The sequence below is a fragment of the Cyprinus carpio genome, chromosome A23 (assembly GCF_018340385.1).
Source record: "Cyprinus carpio isolate SPL01 chromosome A23, ASM1834038v1, whole genome shotgun sequence".
NCBI classification, from domain to species: domain Eukaryota; kingdom Metazoa; phylum Chordata; class Actinopteri; order Cypriniformes; family Cyprinidae; genus Cyprinus; species Cyprinus carpio.
The window spans coordinates 17,086,041-17,113,089 of NC_056594.1; the positions used below are offsets into that span (position 1 = coordinate 17,086,041).

The 27,049-nt window shown below is 36.7% G+C and overlaps 1 protein-coding gene and 1 long non-coding RNA gene across 2 annotated transcripts in view; one reads left to right on the plus strand and one right to left on the minus strand.

The window, feature by feature from the left end:
- LOC109048350 (integrin alpha-5-like) overlaps positions 1-1,128 on the minus strand; it is a 49,250-nt gene extending 48,122 nt beyond the window's left edge. Inside the window, exon 1 of the mRNA XM_042713982.1 lies at positions 626-1,128. Coding sequence (XP_042569916.1) covers positions 626-822 — 197 coding nt within the window. The 5' untranslated portion in view covers positions 823-1,128. The remainder of the gene's footprint in view (positions 1-625) is intronic.
- A 363-nt stretch (positions 1,129-1,491) lies between these two features.
- Positions 1,492-23,864, plus strand: LOC122135107. Its single transcript, XR_006153337.1, has 3 exons — positions 1,492-1,801; positions 23,161-23,208; positions 23,720-23,864. It is a non-coding gene; the product is annotated as an uncharacterized LOC122135107 (long non-coding RNA).
- Positions 23,865-27,049: the final 3,185 nt, after the last annotated feature.

The window sequence follows — 27,049 nt, forward strand, 5'->3', positions numbered from 1 at the left end:
AACGAGTCTATCGGAGCGAAAGGGAAACACATTAAATCAATGAATGAACTAGGTTAAACAAGTTTGGCTTTCAGCCTTTAAAGAACACCAACCCAGACTCTCAGCCAACTCGGGGATCCCCTGAGAATTGGAGTTTCTACTTAAGAACATTAGCTAACATTAATACAATATAAAATACATACATTGTGATACAAAGTTAAAAATTAATAGTTAAAAATGTCCATCTATGACCCTTCCCTATGGACCCCTGGAGTACATTCAGAGACAGCTGGTTGAAAAACTTCTTTCATCACAATGATAAATGAAATAGTACCTTTCTTGGATTTGAATGACAATAACCCTTCATACTACTGAATTATAATTTCTAAATACTGTAAGACAAAAGTGCATATGAGCAAAAATTACATCTATACAGTCACAGCAGGATGCACAGCAATAGCAGGGTGAACAAAACACCAATATGTGGCATTTAAAAGTTATTAAACAGCCTTTAAATTGTCTAGTTCGTATAATTAAACAACTCTGCGTTGGCAATGATTAGTGAACTTGGTCTAGTTGTACATTTCTTTAAATGCACGCAAAGTCTCTTTACTTTCAATACTCAAAATCAAAGAAGGAAACCTACCTTGAGTCACTCATGTAAAAGTCCAGCGAGTACCCGAAGTAACTACCGTTTGGTCCGGTATACACCGCTGGGTTCTCTACATCCAAGTTGAAGGCAACAGACAAAGGTAGAAGAATCAACAGTGAAAGTCCCATTGGAGAGCAACGCGGGTTGCGCGAAGACGCTGAAGTCTTTGAACGGTGCTTTTTGGAGCCCATAGTAATCGATATGTCACAATGCACTTCTTTATTAAACTTCTCTCAGAACAAAAGGTGTCACTTGAGCAGAATCCTCCTGAAGATGCTGCCTTACGCAAATCTCATGCCTTAGTGAAGTGTATCAGTCTGATCGTTATTTCTCTGGTACCGCGCCTCCGTCTATCTATCTGTCCCCTTCTCTTCTTTCTGCGTCCTCCCTCCAGCTTAATTGAAGGGGTATTAGGAGGAGGTTCGGTTCTTCCACTCGTGACAAACTCCCATAGAGGTGGAGCTAAGAGCACAATTCACAAAGTGGGGAAAAAAGTGCGCTACAACATTCATAAATCAAATAAAAAGAAATGCATTGAATAAAGCAACGAGATAAACGTACAAAAAAGACAAATAGTTTACTATACAGACGCAGTAGCTACACATTAATTTAGCCATTTAGGTTTATGTATTTTACATTCTGAAACCTGATATTTACATTTATTACATGTATAGTAATATCTAAAAAGAAAAAAAGCATTAAATAAAAAAAATCTAGTTTAATCAATAAAAAATTGAACATTTGTGACCTATTCAACAGTTTATCTGTCCACTTGAAGGGCTCTTTGCGTAGTTGTCAAAGATAGCTGAATGAATGATTAACCCTTTAAACAATGAAAGATCTGTTTTTAAAGTCCGCTATCCTCCAAAAAACGATCTCCAAACTTGTTGGCTTCAACATGAACCTTCTCAGCAGCGAGATTATAGACGCTAATGCTGAAAGCTTGTTAGGAAAGCCATCGCTGAAGTATTTGGAGCAATACTACAAATTCCGCGTGTAGGTATTAAGTAGACTAGGAGTCAGTTTTAATTTGGAGAAATGTTGTTTATAATACACAAGCCCGTACACTGAGCAATCTCCATTTATAGAGCTTACGCCATCAAGACACACGGAGCTGGGAAATCGTGCGTCTCTGAACTGTAAAAAGCCACTCCACCGACTGGATTTAGGGTATGTTGTTTTAGTTGATTCAGCCTCTGCTCAAGGGATTGAAATGGGGAGCCAAATTTGGCTGTATGGCTACAGGGAACTCGCCCTGAGAAGCCTTCTATTTGGGAAAGGAGGGTGTGAAGGAGAGAAAGGGGAGCTCACAGTTGTCGTTTAAACTCAGACAGAATGAAGTTGCTGCAATAACACGTAAGTTATATTTAAAAAATAAAATTAAAAATAATTTATTCTAACCATGTTCGATTCGTAAACTGATGATCCATTTGAATCAGATATTTCAATGAACCAGTTCACAAAATGAATCTTAACGATTCATTCACGAGAGCGATGCTCGAGTCAACTCACTGAATCAATGAGCTGAAAATCTTGTTCGAACCTATCCCATTAGGCACAAAACCACACATTAAAAACAGACATGATTTCGATAAACACCATTTTAGTTAAACGGAAAAACACGCGTTTTTGCATTGTTTCATTAAATATCGCTGTACTTAAATATTTAGATAGGAAACATGTGGTAACGTAATTGCGTCAAGCCGTAAAGAACCACTGAATCGGTTGTTTGAAATGATTCTTTCCGCTCGCAAAAAATGTCACGATTCTCATCACTACTTTGAACTGTATCAAACTAGAGTGCGCGAAGTACATTCTGAGTGTGTTAAGTGTTTGTGATCACGAATAAATGTAAAATAATAATAATAATAATTAGCCTACCTATTTTCCCAAACTTTTTGCAAACTAGAAGGCCCATAGCCTATATCAAAGTCCTTTTATTAACAGAGAAAAGTGTAGCAATAATAATAGTTCATATTTATCATTTTAATGTGTCTAAATATGTTACAAATGTGTAAGAAACATTTTAGTGCTGAATTTACATTTTGTTATTTAGTTTAGTAATATAAATTGGGTTAACACCACCATCAAGTAATCTCACATTCTTGTGGTAGTTGTAGGCCTAGTCTTTATGTGACTGGATGGGGCCAGTTAGAAAAAAAAAAGAAAGTGAAAGAAAAATAAGAAAGAAGTAAAGAAAAAAAGAAGAAAAGAAAAAAAAGAAAAGAAAGAAAGTGAAAAAAAGAAAAAGAAAGTGACGTGACATACAGCCAAGTATGAAGTCGTGCTTTGCATTTAACCCATCCAAAGTGCACACACACAGCAGTGAACACACACACTGTGAACACACACCTGGAGCAGTGGGCAGCCATTTATACTGCGGTGCCCGGGGAGCAGTTGGGGGTTCAGTGCCTTGCTCAAGGGCACCTCAGTCGTGGTATTGCCGGCCCTAGACTCGAACCCACAAGGTATTAGGAATAGTCTTGTTAACACATGGGCAATCATGTTAATATTTTAGAAGCCATAAGATTTTATAATAAGCTGGGCAAGAAATGTTTAATTATGAAAGGTACTGGTTTCATAGTACATTTTATTTAATTTTTTTCTTATGAAATGACCCTAAAGTTAAACCTCCTGTAATTTGGCGTAAAAAAACCTCCTTTTTTACGCCTACTTGATTTCCATCATACGCCCCATAAAACATGTACAGATACTAATGCAGTGTGATGCTTACATATTCAAATATATATTAACATGTATCCCGCTGACACTATAAATGTCAACATTTTGAGGACCTCTAAGAGACTTAAGTGTATACAGTTTAGAGAGATAAAAAGTTACATGACTGTGCTGTCTGCCGCTGTAAGTCAGCCCCATACTCCAGCAGATTTTCCTTCCTATTACCTAAGAGACTGTAAATTCTTGACACTAATCACATTATATCTGCTGTGCACCTCAGCTTCTGGCACCTTGAAGAGAATGAATGGTGTACATTTCACAAATCACACAAAACACAAAAGGAAAGCTTTATAGGTAATGTAAGGGAGTCATTTTTAATCCATGGCATGAATAACAGGAAAAGATTAGGTAATGCGGCTGTATGTGGATCAGTTTTTCATGGGCTCTGCAAACCCTGTTATGTCTGTAGGATATTGCTTGGATGTTGTCATACATGAAGGGGCATTAACAAGTGGAGGGGGTAGCCAAAATATGTCTTAACTAGCGGTGCTGCAAGGTTGGTATGCCGCTTTTTTCATTACTTTGTATTTTTTCAGAATAACTTATTTTGTGTTCAACAGAAGAAAGAAACTCATACAGGTTCGAAACAAGTCTTTTTCACTTCCCCATTCCCAGAATTTTCATTCTGAAATTGAACTGGTCCTTTAAAGCCATAGTTCACCCAAAAAATTAAATTTTTGCAATCCGTATGGCTTGCTTTCTTTTGTGTTGAATACAAAATGAGGTATTTATAGCAGAATGTCATGTTCAATACATAATACAAAAATGAATGGTGACCACAAGCCTGTTATGCGGATTTACTGTAACTATCCTAAACTTACATTTTAGACTATTCTTCACACAAAGCTATCTTACAACTTCAATAGAAAAAAAAAAAACTTTTTAAGTCTTTTTCACTTCCCCATTCCCCATTCAATTTCATTGCATAGAAGATAGTGTTCCATAGAAGAAAAAAACTGTTTTGAATGACATGAATGCAAATAATGACCGAATTTTCATTTTTGAGTGAACTGCTTTTATGTTTTCAGTGTAAATAAAGGGTGAAGTATGTACAGAAAGTGATAGCTCACTATTTGGTAGGCAAGTGACTTGTGGATATTTGCAGTCATTGGTTGTTCCACTCTGAGTCAAGCGGTTTGTCATGGATGACTGGAGTCTAGAAAACATTCAAGGAGTCTTAGACACTACATGAGTCTTTCATCTGTGTCTCAGAACATCTCTTGAGGTTTGTCACATTGCTGAAAAAAACACTTCTCGTTAAAAGTTTATCTAACAGGATATCACACACTGCGCTCTGAATTGTTACCCCACAAAGAAGCTTTCTGTAAACATTTCTGTTCAAAAACCATAAGCATTAGGTTAATATATCTTGTAAGGTTATAAACAGAAAAAAAGCCAGATTGATTTCATACTCCACTTCAAAAACATACAATGTGGCTTGTAAATACCTTGTATATTTGGTTAAACTTTTACTTGTACAGATTTGTAGGTGGGGGACTTTCCTACTTGAATTGTGACAAATGCTGCCATGGCAATAAATAGTGAGCACAACAAATATAGTGGGAGTGTCTCATGCTGAACTTCAAACAGCTGGGGAACTGTATTAATATTGTAAATGCATTACTGTATAATTCGATTTTTTTTTTAATTTACAAAATGGTAGATGTCAAATATTTTCTGATTAGTGACAGCTTCCTCATGACTTGAATGAAACCCTGAACATTTCATAAAATGTATAGTTTGATTCTTTATTAAATGTGAAAAAGACAGTAAATCCCTTGTTCTCAGATGTTTGAACTTCAAAAGCAAGAACAAGAAACTGAGATGCTTTTACTTCCATACTCGATTAGTCTTATGTGGTAGTTATTTGATTTTAAAACAAGAAAAGGCTGTTTCTTTGTTTTGCGAGAGAGTGAAGTTATGTTCACATTTGTGTTAAATGTATGCCTTAATCTCTCAGTCTCTTATCAAGCTCTAAATACACAATCAAGAGTGCTCTCTTTTTCCTTCTCCCTCTCTGTCACACATCCCTTCACCTAACTTCAGAAAATTGCTATGCATCACTTTAACAGGAAATGCCTCTAATGTAAAGACCTGCCTACATTTCCTGCTATTCCACTTATTGCCTTTCTCACGTAAAGACTCTGAGGTATTTCTTTCCCTCATTTTGTGCTTCTTTAACGTTTTCTTTTAAAGCTTTGAAAGGGAGGAAGTTTGGGAAGCTGATGTTGCTGATAGCTTCAGACTACTTGTTACATTGTGTGAGTTAGCAGACAGATGCAAGTTTAAGGAAAGGGATCTTTCCATTTTACTTGAGAAGCAGGGCGAAATTGACTTATCTTTATAATTCTAGAGATATTTTGTTACAAGAGTCAATATTTTAACAAATCCCAAAACAGGATTACTAAACTTTATAGCATACATTTTTTTGTGCTACATAAATTATATCTTAAATCATGCGATATATTGAGAAGAGGTGTGCTATTAATCATAGTGATCAAATGTAGAGCCTGGCAGATAATAAAATGGCTTTAAAAAATACCCTATAGACAAGCATTGATACATTTAGGGATTTTGTTGGCCGCCTCTTTTGAGTTGGGCTAGTAAGCAACCACCTGGAACCCAGAACAGAACACCCAAGCAACTGCAATAGCAACACCCTGGCATAGTAAATATTAGAGAATATTCTTCATTCAGTGAAAAATAAAGTCCCTTTGGTGACGTTTATCTCTGGAGTTGGGGTCAAGTTCAGATAGTATAAATTTAGAAAACACAGTATTATTTATGTTTGACCCCATGTCTTAAAGTACTCTAACACTCATCTGTTGTGTCTAAAGTTTCACTGCACTACTTTCATTTCCAAACATAGGCTGTAACAGTGGCACCACAGGAAACCGCTTTAAAATTACTTTAAAGTGTGTATTGTTTCGAAACCTTCTTTAAGAGCCACAAAATGGTTCACGACGTGTGCTTGTGTTTAATGCACATCCGCTAGGATCCCACACTGAGACATGAGGCGTAGTATTCTGCACTGAACCCAAGCTCAGCGTTCGCCAGACAACTAATAAGCCACATAAACACCCCAACATGCCATTTACAACACACATATGTTGTATTTGCAAAGGATCAGTTGTCATCCATTCAAATGCTGTTTCTGATTTATTTCAACTTAGTAGATGGAAATGTCCAAAATTTAGAGACAACTTCATTTAAAGCTTTTTCCATTTCAGTAGAATTAAGATTTTGCCATTATTTTAAGAAGCTCACCCACTTTTACACGCATGTTTAGGAATCACATAAAATGTGTGACATCATTTCACAGAAGAGGAATAGAACATTGGTCAGAGTCAGCGACAGAGCGGGTATGTTGACAGAGAGTGTAAAAAGGTCTATGTGAAGGCCTTCAGGGTCACCTAAAATCCACAAGACAGCAGAGGTGAGAGCGTGAGCACGTTTAGAGCAAACATTTAAGTTAACGTCAGTTTAACATAAACTCACGTGTCTTGAGCTCTGTTCCCAATCCTAACAAGCTGCCTACATAAACCGCATCATGGGTGCGCTCCCCGTGTTTTCAAAAGGCAAGTTCAGTTATACATTGCGCAATGCATTTGAGATTACCTATATCGCAAAGTATACATGCTGATTTAAAACAATCATAGATTATAATGAAGGCAATCCCAAAATGTACTGCACAACAGTGCAATTCAAGGTGGATTACGAAGTGAGTGATATATAATTTTTTTTAAACAAATTAATGCTTTTATTTAGAAAGGATACATTAAACTGATAAAGAGTGAAAGTAAAAACATGAATAATGTTACAAGTGATTTCTATTTTAAAATAAATGCTGTTCTTTTGAACTTTCTAATCTTCAAATAACTAAGCAGCATCAAAAATATTAAGCAGCACAACTGTTTTCATCTTATAATAATAATAATTGTGATACTGAAGATTGGAGTAATGGCTGCTGAAAAATCAGCTTTGCCATCACGCAAATAAAAGACATTCTGAAATATGTTAAAACAGAAAACAATTAAGTTGTAGTGTTTTTAATCCAACCTTTTTTACATAAAAAAAAAATAAAAATAAAAATCACTGATCCCAGTAGTGTACTTATTTTATTCTTATTTTATATAATAAAAGCAAATAAATCAAACCTTAAATATAACATTTAATGCTTAAATCTAATTAAAGTTGACTTTTTATCTGCTAATAGCTGCGTGTTGTTAGCTAGGGATAGTTCACCCAAAAAAAATCAAAATTATGTTATTAATGACTCACCCTCATGTCGTTCCAAACCCGTGAGACCTCCGTTCATCTTCGAAACACAGTATAAGATATTTTAGATTTAGTCCGAGAGCTTTCTGTCCCTCCATTGAGAATGTATGTACGGTATACTGTCCACGTCCAGAAAAGGTAATAAAAACATCTTCAAAGTAGTCCATGTGACATCAGAGGGTCCGTTAGAATTTTTTGAAGCATCGAAAATACATTTTGGTCCAAAAATATCAAAAACTACGACTTTATTCAGCATTGACTTCTCTCCCGGGTCTGTTATAAGCGCGTTCACAGCACATCCGGGTTCGCGCGAACGAATCACTCGATGTAACCGGATCTTCTTGAACCAGTTCACCAAATCGAACTGAATCGTTTGAAACGCTTCGCGTCAACAATAAGCATTAATCCACAAATGACTTAAGATGTTAACTTTTTTTAATGTGGCTGACACTCCCTCTGAGTCAAAATAAACCAATATCCCGGAGTAATTCATTTACTCAAACAGTACACTGACTGAACCGAGCCAGATAACGAACGAAACATTGACTCGTTCTCGAGTCAAAAACCGGTTGCATCGGTTTTCGGATCACCGGTAGTGATGGGAAGTTCTGTTCTTCTCCGCGAACCGGTTCTTTCGGACAGTTTGATTCAATAAACCGGTTGCCGAAAACGGTTCACCAGTTCTTTTGCGCTCGACGTAATGACTTCATTGGCGATGATTGCCCTTGATTCAAGCCTTCGGTTTACCCGCGCTCATAACATTAGCACAGAATCAGTTCAGAATCAATCACCAAAAGAACCAGCTCGGTTCAGACGCGCTGTGTGTCAGCCTGCTTCACGCATGCGCAGTATCATCAGCTCCTCGGTTCTCGAACCGGACGCGTCCGACAGAAACGGTTCTTGACTCGAGAACGAGTCAATGTTTCGTTCGTTATCTGGCTCGGTTCAGTCAGTGTACTGTTTGAGTAAATGAATTACTCCGGGATATTGGTTTATTTGAACTCAGAGGGAGTGTCAGCCATGTTAAAAAAGTTAACAGCTTAAGTCATTTGTGGATTAATGCTTAATGTAGACGCGAACCGTTTCAAATGATTCAGTTCGATTTGGTGAACTGGTTCAAGAAGATCCGGTTACATCGAGTGATTCGTTCGTGAACCGGATGTGCTGTGAACGCGCTCATAACAGACCCGGGAGAGAAGTCAATGCTGAATAAAAGTCGTAGTTTTTGATATTTTTGGACCAAAATGTATTTTCGATGCTTCAAAAAATTCTAACGGACCCTCTGATGTCACATGGACTACTTTGAATATGTTTTTATTACCTTTCTGGACGTGGACAGTATACCGTACATACATTCTCAATGGAGGGACAGAAAGCTCTCGGACTAAATCGAAAATATCTTATACTGTGTTCCGTAGATGAACGGAAGTCTCACGGGTTTGGAACGACATGAGGGTGAGTCATTAATGACATAATTTTGATTATTGTAAAAACTAACACTTTAATGCTTAGAGCTGTGTGTTGTTAGCTTACAACATGCTAATGGCAAACTCTATTTGAATCACTTTTGAGTTTTTGAGTCTCCCGAAATGCAGCTCAGTAGGTTTTGGACCAGAGCTTTTGCTTTTTGAGGCTCAAGGTTCTTTTTCTCTTTAAGCGAAAAACGAGAACATACAAGACAAAATCTCTGTTAATCTCATAACGATCTCTGGTCACTTGCTAATGAGTTCCTTTGAATTTGTGCAATTGCGTCAAACACTTAAAGACATAGTTGCCATTTTTCCAATTCTTACTCTGAATGGGTTTGGAACAAAACAAACATACTTGACTTGTATTATAATATATATTTTTTATATATATGAAATGGTATATCTTGCAATGACTGCAACAATTTCCGAAGCAGTTTCCACTCATGGACTCCACCAACCATGCAAATATTATTTACTCTATCCATTGGTTTCTTAGAGTAATGGGGGCTCTCTGACCCCCTTCTGTGTTTTCTCATTGGGTTAAACCAAGTCAGAAGGCTAGCATGAGGCCCAATGGGAAAAAAAATAGGAAGTATGGGTAAGTGTGTTTGTGTGGGTGAGTATGTGTGTCCATAGGTCCTGAGAACAGAACAGACAGGCAGTAAATCAGGCTTTTAGGGGGATGCCAAACCCCCAACATACATACTCATTCACACATAAATAAACACAGATCACCGCTGCGGTCATTCCACATCCATGGGCTTCTAAAGTTAGAAGTATTATGCTCAAAAGAATGGCAAGCTGTAATCCATAAATCCTTCCACAATCAATTAATTCCCATTCAGAGTCCTCAAAATGAAAATCCAATTGTGGCAGTTTAAAACTGCAGAAATGGCATTTTAAGCATTGTTTTAATAAAATGGCTGCATTAAAATGAATTTCACAGCTAACATTTTAAGCATATGAACACAGTGCATATTAAGCGATATTTTCACAATTTTTGTATAATTTGACCAAATTATTAGACACTAAACTTTATTAGAGGCAAAAAAATTGTGTTGGTGGAAATGTTGCCAAAACTGTGTGATCGTTGTAATTTATATGTAATAATTGGAAAAAAAAAAATGTAATAATTCATATTTTTATATTTGATATTTTGATATTCATAGTTTAAGACTAAATTCTCAGGTCAGGGACAAGGGTAAAACAATAAAATTAAATTATATTTCAGTCTTAAACTGAATATTATCAAAACCGAAGCCCGCTGATAGGTCACAGCCTCTGTGTGTTGTGTTTGGCTCTGAAGCATTCTTTAATGCTCTGTATCTTATTGTTCCTTGGATCATGTGCAGCCATGGTTCTGCCATTTTTGGTGAGCAAGATTGTTGGCACTCACACAAAAAGGCAACCGTCTAAGTGCATCATAGTAGCCCAACTGCAATGAAACATGGTGTTCTCTGGAGTGACTAACAGCCTTGTAACTCTGACTTTCAGAATATGACAGAGTCTTCCTTATAAGACTATGCTAACAACAAAACAGGGTGACATTCAGCAGAGTACCTTACGTATATAGTTGGCAAAAAAAAGTTATGATTACAATATTGCATATCTGCGTGGTGAATAGGACCATTTATTCTGTTAGACAGTTAAACTCAGTCGCTTGTAGGTCATCATCCCCCCTCTAAGAGCAGTTGTTTGGAATATGACACCATTTAGGGTGCATCTCAAAGAAGCACTGGAGTGGCTCTTTTAAAACACTCAGGGCAGGGCTGATGGAGCATGGTTTACACTTCTTTTCTTTCAAGGGGTCGTGTTTCTATGAAAATAAACCACAGTTGTCTTCACAAACAAACTTGGGGCAAGGGGTGAGATTCTTTTAATGGAGAAGTCCAAGGCATGCTGACCATTGGAGTTACATGGGTCCCTTGAGATATTTCGACCCTTAATAATGCCAGTTCATTTTCCATTTTTGAAGGCAACTCTGCCTGTTGGGATGACCTAAATTCACTATACTCATGCAGTTTATAAGACTATAAGACTATAAGTTAAGATTTATAAGACTGTCAACAGTCTGTGATGTTCAAAATAGTGTACTGTATAATCAAAATGCATAATGCATATATCAAGGACTAACTAACAGTTATTGTCTGTGTGTGTGTGTGTGTGTGTACATTATCAGTCAAAAATTAAAAAATTTTGAAAGAAGAGTCTTATGTTTTAAAAATATATATATCTATATGAATATATTTTCAAATGTATCTTATTCCTCTTAAAATAATAGTTTTCTATTTGAATATACTTTTAAAAAAATAATTTATTCCCGTGATGCAAAGCTGAATTTTCAACATCATTACTCCAGCCTTCAGTGTCACATGTAACATGCAGTCTATCACATGATCATTTAGAAATCATTCTAATATTCTGATTTATTATGAGTGTTGGAAACAGTTCTGCTGTCTAATATAAAAAAAGAGTTAAAAAGGTTAAAAAGAACTGCATTTATTCAAAATAAAAAATAAAAAATTCTAATAATATATATTCTAATAATATATTTTCTTTACTATCACTTTTTTTATCAATTTAACACATCCTTGCTGAATAAAAGTATTGATTTTATTTAAAAAAAAGAAAGAAAAAAAAAATTACTGACCCCAAATTACTGACCAGTAGTGGTTGTCATTACAAAATATTTATATTTTAAAAACATAGCTTCTTTTTTTTTTTTTTTTTTTTTTTTTTAAACATCAAAGTATCATAAAAAAGTATCACATGTTCTGAAAAAATATTAAGCAGCAGAACTGTTTCCAACTTTGATAATGAATCATCATATTAGAATGATTTCTAAAGGATCATGTGCTAATGATCCTAAAAATTCAGCTTTGCATCACAGAAATAAATGATAATTAAAAGTATAAAAGATTTTTAAAAACAATTATTTTAAATTGTAATAATATATCACAATATTACATTTTTTTTCTGTATTTTTGATCAAATAAATGCAGGCTTGATGAACAGAAGAAACTTCTTTCAAAAACATTAAAAATAGTAATGTTTCCAAACTTTTGACCTGTACTGTATATATATATATATATATATATATATATATATATATATATATATATATATAATATTTTATCATAATAAATACATATTAAATCTATTATTGAGTTCACTGTTTTTTATAATCATGTAAATTATTTAAACATTAATATAAGTCTCCTGGTGAGGACACTTTGTGTGCACACCATGTATGGTGTTAAATCCGGACTATATTCAATTCAATTAAATTCACATTTATTTGTATAGTGCATTTCACGATACATATCATTGCAAAGCAGCTTCACAAAAAAAAATAAGTTTCTACATTATATTTAGGAGTAGCTTATCAGTGGCGACTGTCAAGGTGATGTCCATATGGAAGAAATGCACAGTAAAAATCATGCAGTTAGTTAAAAACATTCATTAAGAGAGTATGTCTGAACCCCAAACATTATCAGAAAGGCTATAATGTTACACATTTGATGTTTCTCCCCAACAGTTCCATGAATGTTCTCTTAAGACATAACAGATTATGTTTATGTGAATACTTAAATATTGTAATTCTGTGTATATGTGTAGATTTATCGGGATCACGTGCAGTCGGAAGTGCCTTTATGCAGGCACTTTAGATGACAATCAGCACGAGAAGCAAGCGGAGAAAAGGTACTCCTCTCAGAAACAGTGGTGGAACAGTGGCTGTTCCCCGTATGACAGATAACGGAAGTGATCACCCCGGAGCGGTGTGAGGCAAGTTTATTATGAATGCGCGCGCTTTATTTGATGACTTGTGGACTGTTCAACTGCAACACTCGCTGACTGCAATGATAGAGTTTGGAATAGCCAGGACAATTTTTTTTTTTAGCCAGGACAATTTTTAATTGAACTCCGATTGGATTCGTCTGAAAGAAGAAAGTCAGATACGCCTAGGATGCCTCGAGGGTGAGAAAAAAACAATCAAATAACAAATTTTTGTTAAAACAAAAAAATAAACAACAAATTTTTGCCAAAACCTCAAAATTATCCTGTGCGCAACACAACTCATAACTCAAACAGAACTTGACATTTTGCTAGCACGGGTCACATATTTTGTAACTGATACAGAACTTGATAGGTAGCCAGTGTAGAGATTGTAAAATTGGGGTAATATGATCATATTTTTTTGGCCTGGTAAGGACTCTAGCAGCTGCATTTTGGACTACCTGTAGCTTGTTTAATGAGGATGCTGGACAACCACCTAGCAGTGCATTACAATAGACCAGTCTAGAGGTCATGAATGCATGAACTAGCTTTTCCGCATCAGAAACAGGTAACATGTTTCGTAGCTTTGGCAATGTTTCTAAGAAGGAAAAATTTTTGTAATGTGAAATATTATTTTCAAAAGACAAGTTGCTGTCTAATATAAGACCCAAATTTTTGACTGTAGAGGATGTAACAGTACATCCGTCTAGATGCAAATTGTAATCTAAGAGATTCTGTGTATTGTTTTTTTGGTCCAATAAATCTCTGTCTTATCCAAATTTAATAGGAGAAAATGATTTGTACATTTTTAACACATACTGTTAGCTTAAATAATTTAGATTCATCTGGTCTTGTTGAAATATACTGTATAGTTGAGTATCATCCACATAACAATGGAAACTTAACCCATATTTTCTAATAATATTACCAAGGGGCAACATGTATATTGAAAATAGCAGAGGACCTAAGACAATTCCTTGCGGCACTCCATACTTCACTGGTGTTAATTGAGACAATTCCCTGTTTAAATAAAGAAGTGATGTATTGTTCCTGTGTTGATACAGGAACAATCCATCACTTCCTGCTATTGTGTAAAGGAATGTTGCTCTGTTTTTGCTTTGTTTGGAGAGTCTGATGCATCACAGCTCTTGCATATTGGTGTACTGTTGAAAAATATGGTGCAGTACATGATGTACAATTTTGAACAGCATGGTGGTGAAACTTGTTTACGACTGCCTGTTCATAAATTAATGTGCTTCAGTCTTTGTTTAAAAGCTACTACAATATCAGCCTCATATTTCCATGTTTTCTGACCATTTCTCATGACACACGGCTTTGGTTCTCAGTGGATTGCCACAGGGAGTCTGACACCACACAGGACTTGCATGCATGCAAACATCTGCTACTGTGAGAGTCTCATCTGCTCATCCTCATCTTTCCCAGAAGAAGGTCTGGGATTCAGACTGGATTGTTTGTGGCAGAATGGACAGAGGAAATGCATGGTATTCCACGTAAAAACAAAACAGCATTCTAATAAATGTGTTTAGCAACTGAGAGGCAGCTGGAGAATGATGAGACAGTTGCGTTTCCTGCTTAGAGACAGACTCTGATGGACTCAATGTGTGATGTTTCTTTAACACTGTGGCATGTGCTGCTCTACTCTACCAGTTTTGTCTGTTGGTGTTTTCTGCTACACTAGAACACCCATAGAATGAGGCTAACAATGGTTTGCTATTTTAATTCAACATTAAGCACAAATCATCCAAATGCACCCCAGGAAATTGCAAAACAGTTTTATTTTATATAAAAGTTTTTATATACATTTATAAAAGCATATATTTATTAGTTAACATTTATATTTGTATGTAATCCATAATCGGTTTATTATATTAATTAAAATTACCATATAATTATCAAATAAAATTATATTAATACATATAATTATTTTGTGTAATACTATGTAACAATATACTATAATACTATACATAATATAAGAGGCTTTCACAGAGCACCGGGTCACCTTGAATGCTCCCTTTAAGTTAATTTGACATCAGAGTTGAAATAAAAAAGACCAGCTGGTAGCCAGTGAGAATCAAATGAATCAAATCAATAAGGAGACATAAGCACCAAACTCAGAAGAGATTATGCCTTCTCAAATCTTTGAACCGTAAAGGGATAGTTCACCCAAAAATGAAAATTACCCCATGATTTACTCACCTTCACTTTCTTCTTTCAGACAAATACAATTGGAGTTATATGAAAAAAAATTATTTGCTCTTCGAAACTTTTTAATTGCAGTGAATGGGGGTTAAGATTTTGCAGCCCAAAAAACTGCATCCATCCATCATGAAAAGTGTTCCACACAGCTCCGAGGGGTTAATAAAGGCCTTCTGAACCAAATCTATGCGTTTGTCTAAGAAACATATCCTTATTTAAAACTTTATAAACCGTAATCTCTAGCTTCCACTAACTGTTGTTTGCAGGTGATGTAGGACGTAGGCGAAGCGTAAGCTCCAGTGAGAAGTGACGAACATGGAAGCATAGAGGAGAGAGAAAAACAAAACACCAGTTACGAATTAGAAGTACAAAAAAAGGATTTGTAAAGAAAAAATGTCAGAGGACTTCAATATAAGCCAAGAGGAGACTGGTTTTCCTTTGCTGTAAACAAAACTTGGTTCTCGCGAGACTAGCATTTCCTCACCGGAGCTTTTGCTACACCTATGTCGCTACGCCATCATCCGCTGGAATGCCACTCTCACATGAACAAACATACAGCATATAGAGGAAGCTAGAGATTTCGGTTTATAAAATTTTTATTCTTTTAATTCTTACACAAACGTGTCAGAAGGCCTGTATTAACCCTCCAGAGTTGTGTGGAGTACTTTTTATGATGGATGGTTGCAGTTTTTTGGGCTTCAAAATCTTTACCCCCATTTACTGCCATTGTAAAGCTTGGAAGAGCCAGGACATTTTTTTATATAATTACAATTGTATTCGTCCGAAAGAATCAGAATCAGAAAGCGAAAAGAAGAAAGTCATATACACCTAGGATGGCTTGAGGGTGAGTAAATCATGGGGTATTTTTCATTTTTTCATTAATTCCTTCCTTGTATGGAAATTTGTAACAGGACAAGCCTTTAACAAAAAACAAGAGACAGGCTTCCTCTGTACATTTGGGCCAACAGAGCCTTATCTGTGTAACAGGGGTTCCATAAGCAGCTAATGTAAACTAAGCAAGAACAAGAACAGTTTTTAAAGCAGTAAAACCCTCTTCAGATGATTTGCTTAGGTGAGAGAACTGTTTTTGTATTAGATATTGCATTCTTCTTTACCATGTAAACATTGAGAGACTATAAAAAAGGTTTTTATGTTGTACGACTGTTTACATGTTCAATTTTGTGAGTGTTTATTTTTAAATTACTGTAAACTCACTGCATGCTGTGTGTGTGTAATCCACTTTTATGTGGATCACCATAGTATATTTTTATTGCTAAACATAACCTTTATATGAAAAGTCTCATGCAAACAGATCTTCGTTTGTGACTACAGGATGTGAGGCATCTTTTCTTACGTGAATCAGCTCATCGTCCTTCATCAAGGAAACACACTAACATCTAACTGTTTACACTAAACCAACCAAGCCACCACCTTGTATGGCCATCAGCGTTTTCAAAAAGATCCAGCTAAATATTCTCCAGAGGCCTTAGGCTATTAGACAGCTGATTCAAGAGCATTTAATGATGACCGCAATGAGTGAGAGGTTCAAAACAGAACACAGTTCTCAGCTTATCTATATCATTCCTAGCGTCATACCCCCACTAAAAAACTAATACAAAGGGTCCCAGAGGAGGTGATGTAGAGTCTGTTCTGACATGATTTCAATAGTGGAAAGGGAAAATGATCCCAGATCTGCTGATAAGAGGCCATGGTAAGTGGAGTCATTCTGACAGGAAGCTGTTCAAAAGTTGAATGTTGCGCTTTATATCTATTATGATAGCTGACTCCATAATAGTTGGGAAATATGAGTCACAAACAAATTATTATGAATCATATGATTTACAACTTGAAATATTTACAAATCCTCTGCTTGTCTCTCACGTCATTCCATTCCTTGCCCTCCGAGTATGAGTCATTTTGGGCAGTCCTGCAGACACACTTCCCTTCTTTTTAACTTCCACGCAGTCACCTCTGCACATTGGCAGATATGATTAAAAAAACTCTCAAACTAGGGATCCAGAAAGTACTAGCCAGAGTACGAGCCTGACAGCAGAACATCATGTAACGTCTCACTTCATGAGAGATTGGACTTGGCTGCAATCTTATCAGTCTTATCATCCCACCAACCTCATATTTCCCTTCCAAAAGGTCAACTTTCCAGATGTCCCGGCCATGACACAGTAGGTGAGCCTAGAGAGAGTGACGTTGTCTGGAGAAACTCTGGAGGAGGTAAAGAAATAAACTTTAGGGTAGAGATCTCACGTCGTATGAACTTTTGTAGCATGCGATTTCCACATAGCCATGGCAAAGAGCAAACAAGAGGAAACCCATATTACTATTCTCCTCTTCTCTATGTGTATCCCTCAATTCTTTTCCTCTGCTGTGAAAAGTCCTGCTCCAGCATTTGCCAGAGGTCTGGCTTATATTAACAATTTGGCATAGCTACCCTTGGGGCGGTTCACACAGCCACGAGAGCCGTCATTGCTCAGACCCCTGCCTTTTTCAGTGCTGTCCACCAATCAAAGCCTCCCAGCCCCCTACAGTCACACACACCACCCTCCCTTTTTCCCAACAGAATATTTAGACTCTTGGCCGGAGCTCGGAACGTGTGAGTGAGCTGGAAGTTTGGTGTGTAAGCAAGCTGGTTGCTAAGCTGGAATCTGTGAGGAGTGCATACACACTCTAACCCATCTTGTCATGTTCTGGCTATAGACCCTGAGCTGAGGCTGGGGATTTTGGGAAGGCCCAGAGTACTCAATTCTGACGTGAGCATTATTGGAGACTGTAAAAGATGTAGCCAATGCAGGCAAGCATTTTAGAGAGAGAGAAAGATATGATGCATGACATAAAGCTCATTTCAATAAGAACTCAGGGACTTAGGGAAATCTGAATGAGGGAGTTTATAAACTTGGTGAACAGCCAGGTTTACTGATGTCATTCCAGGTAACCACTAGAGCTAGGTACGCCTTTGTCCCCCAATAACATATACATCGGGTATTCAAATTCAAGTCTTTGGGTTCTTCCATTAACTGTAATATCATCTGGCATTTATGGTTCCCCACCAAAACAGCAGATCACACCACAGTAAAGCCATCTATCCTCTCATCCATGCTCAAGTTCACATCACCTCCCATCTCACATGTGTCACAGAGTCTCAAACAGTTGATCAATGGTTTGGCAGGCACAAAGACAGGGTTTCTTTGATCCCACCGCTGAGTGCTCGGTCTTTTAAAATGTTCCCTTGCTTTCCTACGGCCTTAATTGCTTCCATCTCTCTCACTTGTGGTGCAGTCAATGCTGACTGCTACAGAATTAATGCAGGGAGGGCTAAGAGAAGGGGATGGGAAGATTAGATCACCTAGTTATGATTTATTTTTATTTTTATTGGATCCTACACCTGAATGTGCATGCTGCCTAGAGAAGCTAAGAAGTATATGCAAGACTAGTTCAAATATATAAAGATAAACAAAAGGTATGTAGAATCCCAAAAATATTCAAAACAACAAATCTAAGAAATGCAATGTGAGGCAAATCTTTAGGCAAGCAAAAATAAGACCAAGTGAACAAAAACATTGCAGGATGGAGACAGATTCTCACTTCCACTACAACAACTTGCTGAATAAGAGAGAGAGAAATGGGAGCTTTTGATTGAAAACACATTGCACATGGGTTTATGAAACCACACTCTCAGATGTCAAAATGTCCTTACTCTTTTGATAAGAAGCTCTCAGCATTCTAAGTTGAATTCCATGGAGTCCTTCACTTTTGGTTTAGTTAGATCCATCGCTACAGAGAAGATTGCATAACTACAACACCTTAAACCCAGATGATTTCCACCCACACCACCAGCAAATGTTCTGTCTTATAAACAAGTCTACATAGAAAGCACACTGAGTTTGCGGTAAAAGGAACCCTGGTTCTTTTGTATCAGTAAAGATTGACAGAAAGGGAATTGGCAGGTAGCTAATCCCAAGTCTCTCCCAGCAGGCGAAGATGTTGAATTCCACAGATGTGCTTTATCTAAGCCCTACTGTTCTCCAGGTGTCCCCTGAACACATGTTTCTTTGATATGAATTAAGGGGGGTGACATAACCCTTACCAAAAAGTAGTATACTTTAAGTTTATTTTATTAAGTATACTTAAGTAAAGTTCAAATATATTTTAAGTATACTTTATGTAGCAAGTATACAAATATCAGTGTATTAGTAGTATACTTATAAGTGTACTGTTCAGTACTCCTTGGGACTAAATTGGCCCACTTTCTAGTATATAAAAGTATACTTTTAAGTATACTTTAAGTATAACAGTAGCACACATTGAGTACACAACTAGTTTACCTCTATTTATCTAACATTAACTAAAAAAAAAAAAAAAAATAACAAAAAAAAAAAAAAAAAAACATAGATTGCATTACTCTGTACACTTTGAAGTATAGTTTCAGTAAACTACTAGTTTATTAGTTTTATACTGCAAGTATACTCTATAAGTTTTCTTTATGTGAACTTTACATCATACTTTCCTATTTAGGTTTTCATTTGTATATATTTTGTTATATGAATATCTGAACATACAAAACATCCAAAGAAAGAACAGGGTATCTGCTTGTAAACAAAGAAATTTTATTCTAGCTTCATGCATTCTTTTTTTAACACTTTAATGTGGGTAAGTTTCATAAAAAAATAAAGAAAGAACATTTTGAACAAAAAACCCCAAAGCTTGACTATAATTATTACCTCTTCATTGGTCGACATTTTATTCCATAACGTTAGAGTTTTGATGCTGTTTCATGTCAGATGATGGTGTTACATTATTTAGTATCTGTTGTTTCTTTTTCTTCTTCACTTGTGTTTTCTTGGAAATTCTGTATAGAAGATGTGTACTAGCGCCCTCTACCATAAAACAATGAAAACACAGATTCTAAGAGCACAAGTATAGATTAAAGACTTTAAGTCAAGGTAAGTCACATAAAGCCCATTTCTGAGAAGTACATAAAAAGTAAACTAAAAGCATACTTTCCTATTTTTAGTTTAAAAGAAGTATACTAATAGCACACTTGAATAAACTTCTTTTTCGTAAGGGAAGGATAGGTGAACAGGGGCTCCATGGCTGAAATAGTAAGATTGCTACATTATCCTTAAATCACCCTATTAGAGGTCCCTGCATGCCGTTAAGTTGTTAAGCTCTGTCCCACTGCTAAACCTTGACCAAGAGCATGTTGTAAGCAGAACCACTGTTTTACTAATCCTTTGGGGAGGGACCGTAACCCTGACCTGTCTCTGGTCGGGTGGGTATATGTCTTTTCCATTGTGTAAACCTGAGCTGAGTCATTTTGTTTCCATAGTCTCCAGCTGAGCTAATGAGACCCTTACCTGGGGAGTCGGCATGAGACCTAGTTTGGCTTGCCCTACAATGGCCAACTCAGCTGAAGGAAAACAGAAAAAAATAGTTCCCTCTAGTTTGTGGTGAGTGACGCTACAACCCTACTGCCCAAGCCATCACCACCTCCCCTGCTGGAGCCAAAACAGACTCCTATTGATGAATGAAACTGGTTAGTTATTCACACACACATGCCCAGAATAATGCAGTGCATCAGAGCAGCAGAGATCAGTCTCCTACAGCAATGACTGTGAGGATATTGCTCCTGGGTATGAGTGTTGAGAAAAATGAGACAGACAGGGTGTGTATGTGTCTACGAGAGATAGGATCTGCTTGCTGTCTGTCTGAGTATGTTTCCTAAGGTCACATGATATTGAGGAAGCACTGACCATATCAATCTGTGTAAATGAAAAGACTAAGTTTTCTTACGACGAGAGTGTATGTGAATGCCAGAGTCCCTTTCACAAATTCAGAGAGGGTGTGAACGTCAGCTTAAATGTTCACATCTACTGGAGGATGTCCAGGTCTAATATAATGAGGTCTAGCTTGCATTTCTATGCAGTGAGACTTAAATCCCTGGGAGATTCCCTTCAGTCGTGGCTGTGCCTTGGAAAACTTGCATTTTATGACAAAGTTTATGATTAAAAAGCCATAAGTTTAAGAAATAAGTTCTCATCCCTAGCTCTCCCCTCTGCAAATATCTCTCCCCTCTGATGTCTCTATGAAATGGAAACTAATATTGATCTCTTCTGAATTCTGGTGTGACAGTTACACCATGTTTGATTGCTGAAGACAGCGCAAGGTCAAAGAATAACCACACCATGTTTGATTGCTGAAGACAGCGCAAGGTCAAAGAATAGGCCCTAGATGTTATCTGCATCTCTGCCCTGGAAAGGTCACATGTCTGATCAGATCACAAATGCATAACTGTGCTCTCATGCAAAACATGCAAACTGGCATGCACTATAAATGAAAAAGTACAGGAAGGGGTAGAGGAAATATGTTCTCTCTTATGTTGTTCTCATCACCCCCCTCCTTTTCTTTCAGTTTTTTCTCTAATGTCTGGAGTCATATTGGAATGTTTTGGGGAAAAAACTATAGGATAAACATAGGTACTACATGGTAGAGAGTTACAGCGTTACTCTGTTATGTATCTGTCCTCGTCCTCATTGCTTTTGCAAACTATCATCCCATTAAAAAGTCTAAACATCAGTCATGTTTTATATCATCAGAGCACTATGTAACTGGAGTAATGGCTGCTGAAACTTTAGCTTTGCCATCACAGGAATAAATGACATTTTAAAATATATTAAAATAGAAAATAGTTATTTAAAATGGTCATATTTCTGTTTACAGAAATTTACAGTATTTTTAATGAAATAAAAAATAACATAATACTGATTACAGCCTTGGTCAGCATTAGAGACTTTTTTATTTATACCATACTTTTGGCTGGTAGTATATATAAGCTATCATTATTGATCATTTTATTGTCAGAAATCACAAAAACATCATTTCAAGTATCAAAAATAATGGCTCTGATAGTCCTTGGTATCAGGTCGAAAAAAATAAGTGGTATCGTCTATCCCTACAGAAAAGGTGAACTCTGAGCATCAGTTGTCAACATGGTATTGTGTAATGTGTCATCAAATCAAGGCTTAAATAAGGAGCAGAGCTTCCTGTGGTAAAGCATGATATTTTGACCTTTAGTGAGGAGTTCATAAGCCTGGTGACCTCAGGAGGACCATATCACAGTTTGAGGAATGCTATCTAGATTAAGTGAAGTGGACATGTAGTCGACGTAGCTGACACTTGCCAAAAATAAAACGGCCAAACACAAGCTTATTGGCCTTATCTTTTCCTGAAGGGCCATTCGACACATCTGGGTGACCAAAGTTACACAATGGAAACTTCACAGATCAACAATGCTGTTAGTTAGGAAAAAATATGCTGACAACAGCAGAAACTCTTAAAGTCCTCCATTTCTTTTCCAAGAAATGCTCTGGGATTTTTAAAAATAGTCATAGGGTGTTAGATTACCCTTGAAGTTTCCCTTTTATTTTATTTTTAAGAGTCACTGTTATTCTGATATATTAAATGGTGATTCATTCCTCATTGAGAAGACATGAACACATGCAAAAGGGACTGTTTCACTGCTCACACATTTGATATTTAAACTAATGTTTCAAATTTATTTCACTTTACTCTAGACTGGACAGGTGGCTTACTGTGTAAAAGTACTCAACAATTTCACTTAAATAGCAGAATATGCATTACAAATCTGCTTTTGTTATTTCCAGCTGTTTGAATGAATGTAATGCTGTGAATATTTCAATCAACATTCCTCAAATGCCACAGTGGGCTTTCAAGTCGTTTCTTGTGGCTGTTTAGAATTAATATTTAATTACTTTTCATTATTGAAATTCCCCAGCTTCTTGTTTGAGGGATAGGCTCCTCCAGCACCAGTTATTTCCACACATCTAGTCCACCCAGAGAGCATTCATGCTGGGTAGAGACAGTGAGCCAATCCACCCTCATTATCCCAGCATGTGTTTTAGAAGCCATTACAATCAGTGCCCTCAAGATGGCTATGTCTGTGACAATATTGGCTCTTTGTCAATTTATTCCCACTTTTTTGCCTTCCTTTTTTTTTTTCCTTTTCTTTTTTTTAAGGTGTTACAGGAAGAAAAGTCCTTGAAGACTGGGACAACAAATAGAAGCGTGAGTCACCTGACTTGTTATTTTGAACCCAGGTACTTGGTCTAAAACCAGGTCAGAAAAATTTTTTTTTATTAAGGAGCAATATTTGTCCCCTGAGACATTTAGGGGCATGTTTGTTTATGCTCACCAAGGCTGCATATATTACAAATTATTTTAAAATGTAAATAAATTCATTTATGAATATATTTAATAAATATGTATGTTTATTTAAGAAATATGGGGAAATTTTTACCCCATACTTTAAATGTCTGGTGCATTTTTGTTATTTTTAGTGTCTTTTTTGCCTTGAGCAAACTGGTTAATTATTGATCTGGTTAATTATTGACCCTTCCTAAAACTTAGTAATTCTATTCAGTTGTATTTTGTTGTTTTTTGAAGTGTTTTGAATTTTTATTATTATTTTTTTTTATATTTCAGTCCCATTTACAAAGCAGATTTTTGATTTACCTACAGTAACAGGGAAGAGTGTGACTATACATTAAAGAGAAACTTATGACCTCTCACTCCCCAGGACATCCATCATCACAAAGGACTAGAGCTCTTAAGGAGAGGAAGAACACACTGGAGAGAAACAACGAGGGAACGATTAATTAAATTAACTGTACATGCCTCAATTCAAACCCTGCGAGAAGACAGAATTAGAGGGCATATTTTTTGTGCTGTGCTCATCTTATACAGAATTATACTGCATGTCCTCTAGCATTTCATATCATCTACTATGTCCATAACCAATAACGTTAAACAATTTAGACCATGGCAAATATCATGAGACGGGATCCTTCATGAAGACTAAACATTGCCAACTGTTTTCTTTACAACTTACCCACTCATTTCAGTCTAATAATTTATCCTGAAAATTAATTTGACATAGTTCAGTGACATCAGGTTCCACCTGCTGTCACTGGCTGTGTGAGAACACCACTTCTCATATAAAAACTTGTAAATGGAGGATCCATAGATTAAGTGTGGACTATTCAGGCTTTGTGCCACCTCAGCTGTTGATGGATGAGAAGGAAATGAGAAAGATCATCCGTTTCCCAGCCATAACACACCACACGGTTCTTCCATTAACACATCTGGATCATTAAATTCAAATATGGTAACCGGATTTAGTGTGTAACGACTGTTTTGATTAGCTGTTCCTGTTTTTCAGTGTCAATTACATATGGGGAAATTGATATCATGCTTTAATATTTGATATTATGGTGTAATGGTGAATTTGATGTTTATATTAGCTGCTGAGCGAGGTATGCGATAAATATGAATGAATGATTTAAAGCTAAAATGATGTTTTAGAGATTACATTCGGTAACTTACATTACCATTCAAAAGTTTGGGTACAATTTTTCTTTTTTTTTCAGGATTCTTTGACAAAAAAAGTTTAAATATTTAAACTTGTAAAAATATTTTAATATTTTAAAATGTAAAAGTATTTACTGACACCTTTGAACAATTTAATGCAACTCTGCTGAATAAAACTGAACAATTTAATGCAACTTTGCTGAGTATTAATTCCTTTAAAAAATCTATGTGTAGTGAAAAGCATTTAGGGGATGCTTTTAAACAACATTCATTTTTGTTTCTTACGTCATTTGTACTAGCGACATCAGTGTCACAAATCTAGTAAGCTAGTAAGCAACCACCTAGAAAGCACAAGTACACCCTAGCACCTGCATAGCAATGGGCTAAAAAGTAGTCCAAAACACATTAGCAGCTGCATAGCAACAGCCTTGCATCACGGTAGCTACTTTTGCATGGTTGAGCACCACTAAAAAATGGAATCAGTGTAAAAATCTAATTAATTTGTTATGCGTGTTATCTTTCCTTTCCAGTTAAACACCAGCCATGCCAAGCCTCACAGTTTTATTGCCATTTCTCTGGAAATCTCAATGGACTTCACCTCTGATGCATGCCAAGAATCCACCTCTTTCCTGTGGAGTTGAGTTTCCTGTATTTAGACAGAGAAGAGAAGAACATGTGCTTTAGATGGGTCTGGATGTGTAACGTACAGTACCTGTGGAAGGCCACTAACTAATCAGGAACAAACCCTAGCATCTCAAGCCAGATCGAATTACCGCCTGAGAATTTATGGTGGCTAAAAGCTTCTCTTGACCCTCCCTCTGAGCTGGATCCTGTGTAGGCGAGATTGGGTTGCCATTGAAATTGTTTTATCAGTTCCTCTGGAAACCGGCCAGCATGGGAGTATAGCGTAAATCTGCAGCGATTCAAGCCTTTTCTCTGAAGTCTTCAGGAATTCGTTTTGTCAGGCCTAGTTTAGGAGAGCGAGATAAATGAGTACCATGAGCAGGCCCGCACCATGAAATCCCACTGTTGAGAGGAAGCGCAGGGAGAGATACCTCTCCCTTAGAAGTATGGGGGTCGACCGTCCAGCCAAGTGGGCACAGGTGACGGGCGATGCAATGCAAAAGAGAGAAAAGAGATTAGGCGGCTGGTGGTGCTTTATCCTAAATCCCCCCTTCCAAAATGGCAGTAAATCATGGTCACGGTGAGCAGTGGTGCATTGACCCTAAATTCCAGCCGTGCCTGTCAGAATCCCCCACCCTTTACCCATTTACATTTTTCGACTTCACCAGGACAGCGTTACAAGACAAATAAGAGTCCGTGATAAAATTAAGAACCGATCCTGATGAGGTCTCACTCATGCAGAACATTTGTTGAAATGGAGATTTCTGTCCGCTGATTTATGCACAGCGATGAAGGGAGGTTATCCACGATCATAAAAGGGAGTGGATTCTTCAGTAATTACCAGAGCATTTTAATTCTAGAGGATATGAGGAATGTTATTTACAGAATGAACTGAAGGAAGGATGGCCTCATTGGTTTATAAATGTTAGCCAAGGACACTGATGTGCGATTCATACATACGCTTCGGCTTGGAATAGAGCCCATTTCCATTCCCATGACTACAAACATTTATCATAGTTGTGGTAAAATTATGTTTCACAGCACACTCTCAAGGCATACAGCCCAGATGTCTTTTATTATCAAAGAGCATAACATGAATCCTCCCCCCCACCTGCAAGCCCCCTGTCCTGGGGAGACCCGATTAATAACATCATGAGCTCATTGCAAATGGTAATTAATTACAGGCAGGGGATCCCTACAGGAGAAGCCGTGGGGTATTATGACACCAAGTCGTCCCTCAGGACCCACTGTCACCTGTCGAGCCCATGTTGGGCTTGTTTTCCCACCGATAACCTGGTTAGTGTCTCCTGCTGGCATGAAATGGCCACTGTGGAACCGGAGAGGTGCTGGACAAATCAACACATTAAAGACCGGAAACAGTGGCTGTCCTGCTAGTGTCTGCCTTTTTTCCCCCCTCTGACTGTTATACAGACTTTAGCAGTAAATCTGTTCACATCTGAATGTGTTTAACACTACACTTCCTCCACTCTGAGTTCAATTAAAGATACATCAACTTCGAAAGCATGCTGGTCTTATGGTCGGTGCACTTATTTCTGTTCTGAGATTATTTGCATTACTCTGTATAACTTGCGTGTGATCGTTTTTAACAGCTACAAGTTGTTCTGAAATGTCGTACTTGGGTGTGAAATAATAAAACAGCCTGTGCGAAAATGATATCCTCCATGTTAGATTTTTTTTTCATAATGATACGTCACATTTTTTATAAACCAAATAATAATAAATATACAAAATTATATATTTTATTATTTTTATCTATGTTATTGCATTTATGTTCATAATTTTATATTCATATTATTATATTTATTTTAATATTTAGACACAAATATAATTTTAAATGATGTAAATATGTAATTAAAATGTAATTAAAATATAAAATGTATATATATATATATAT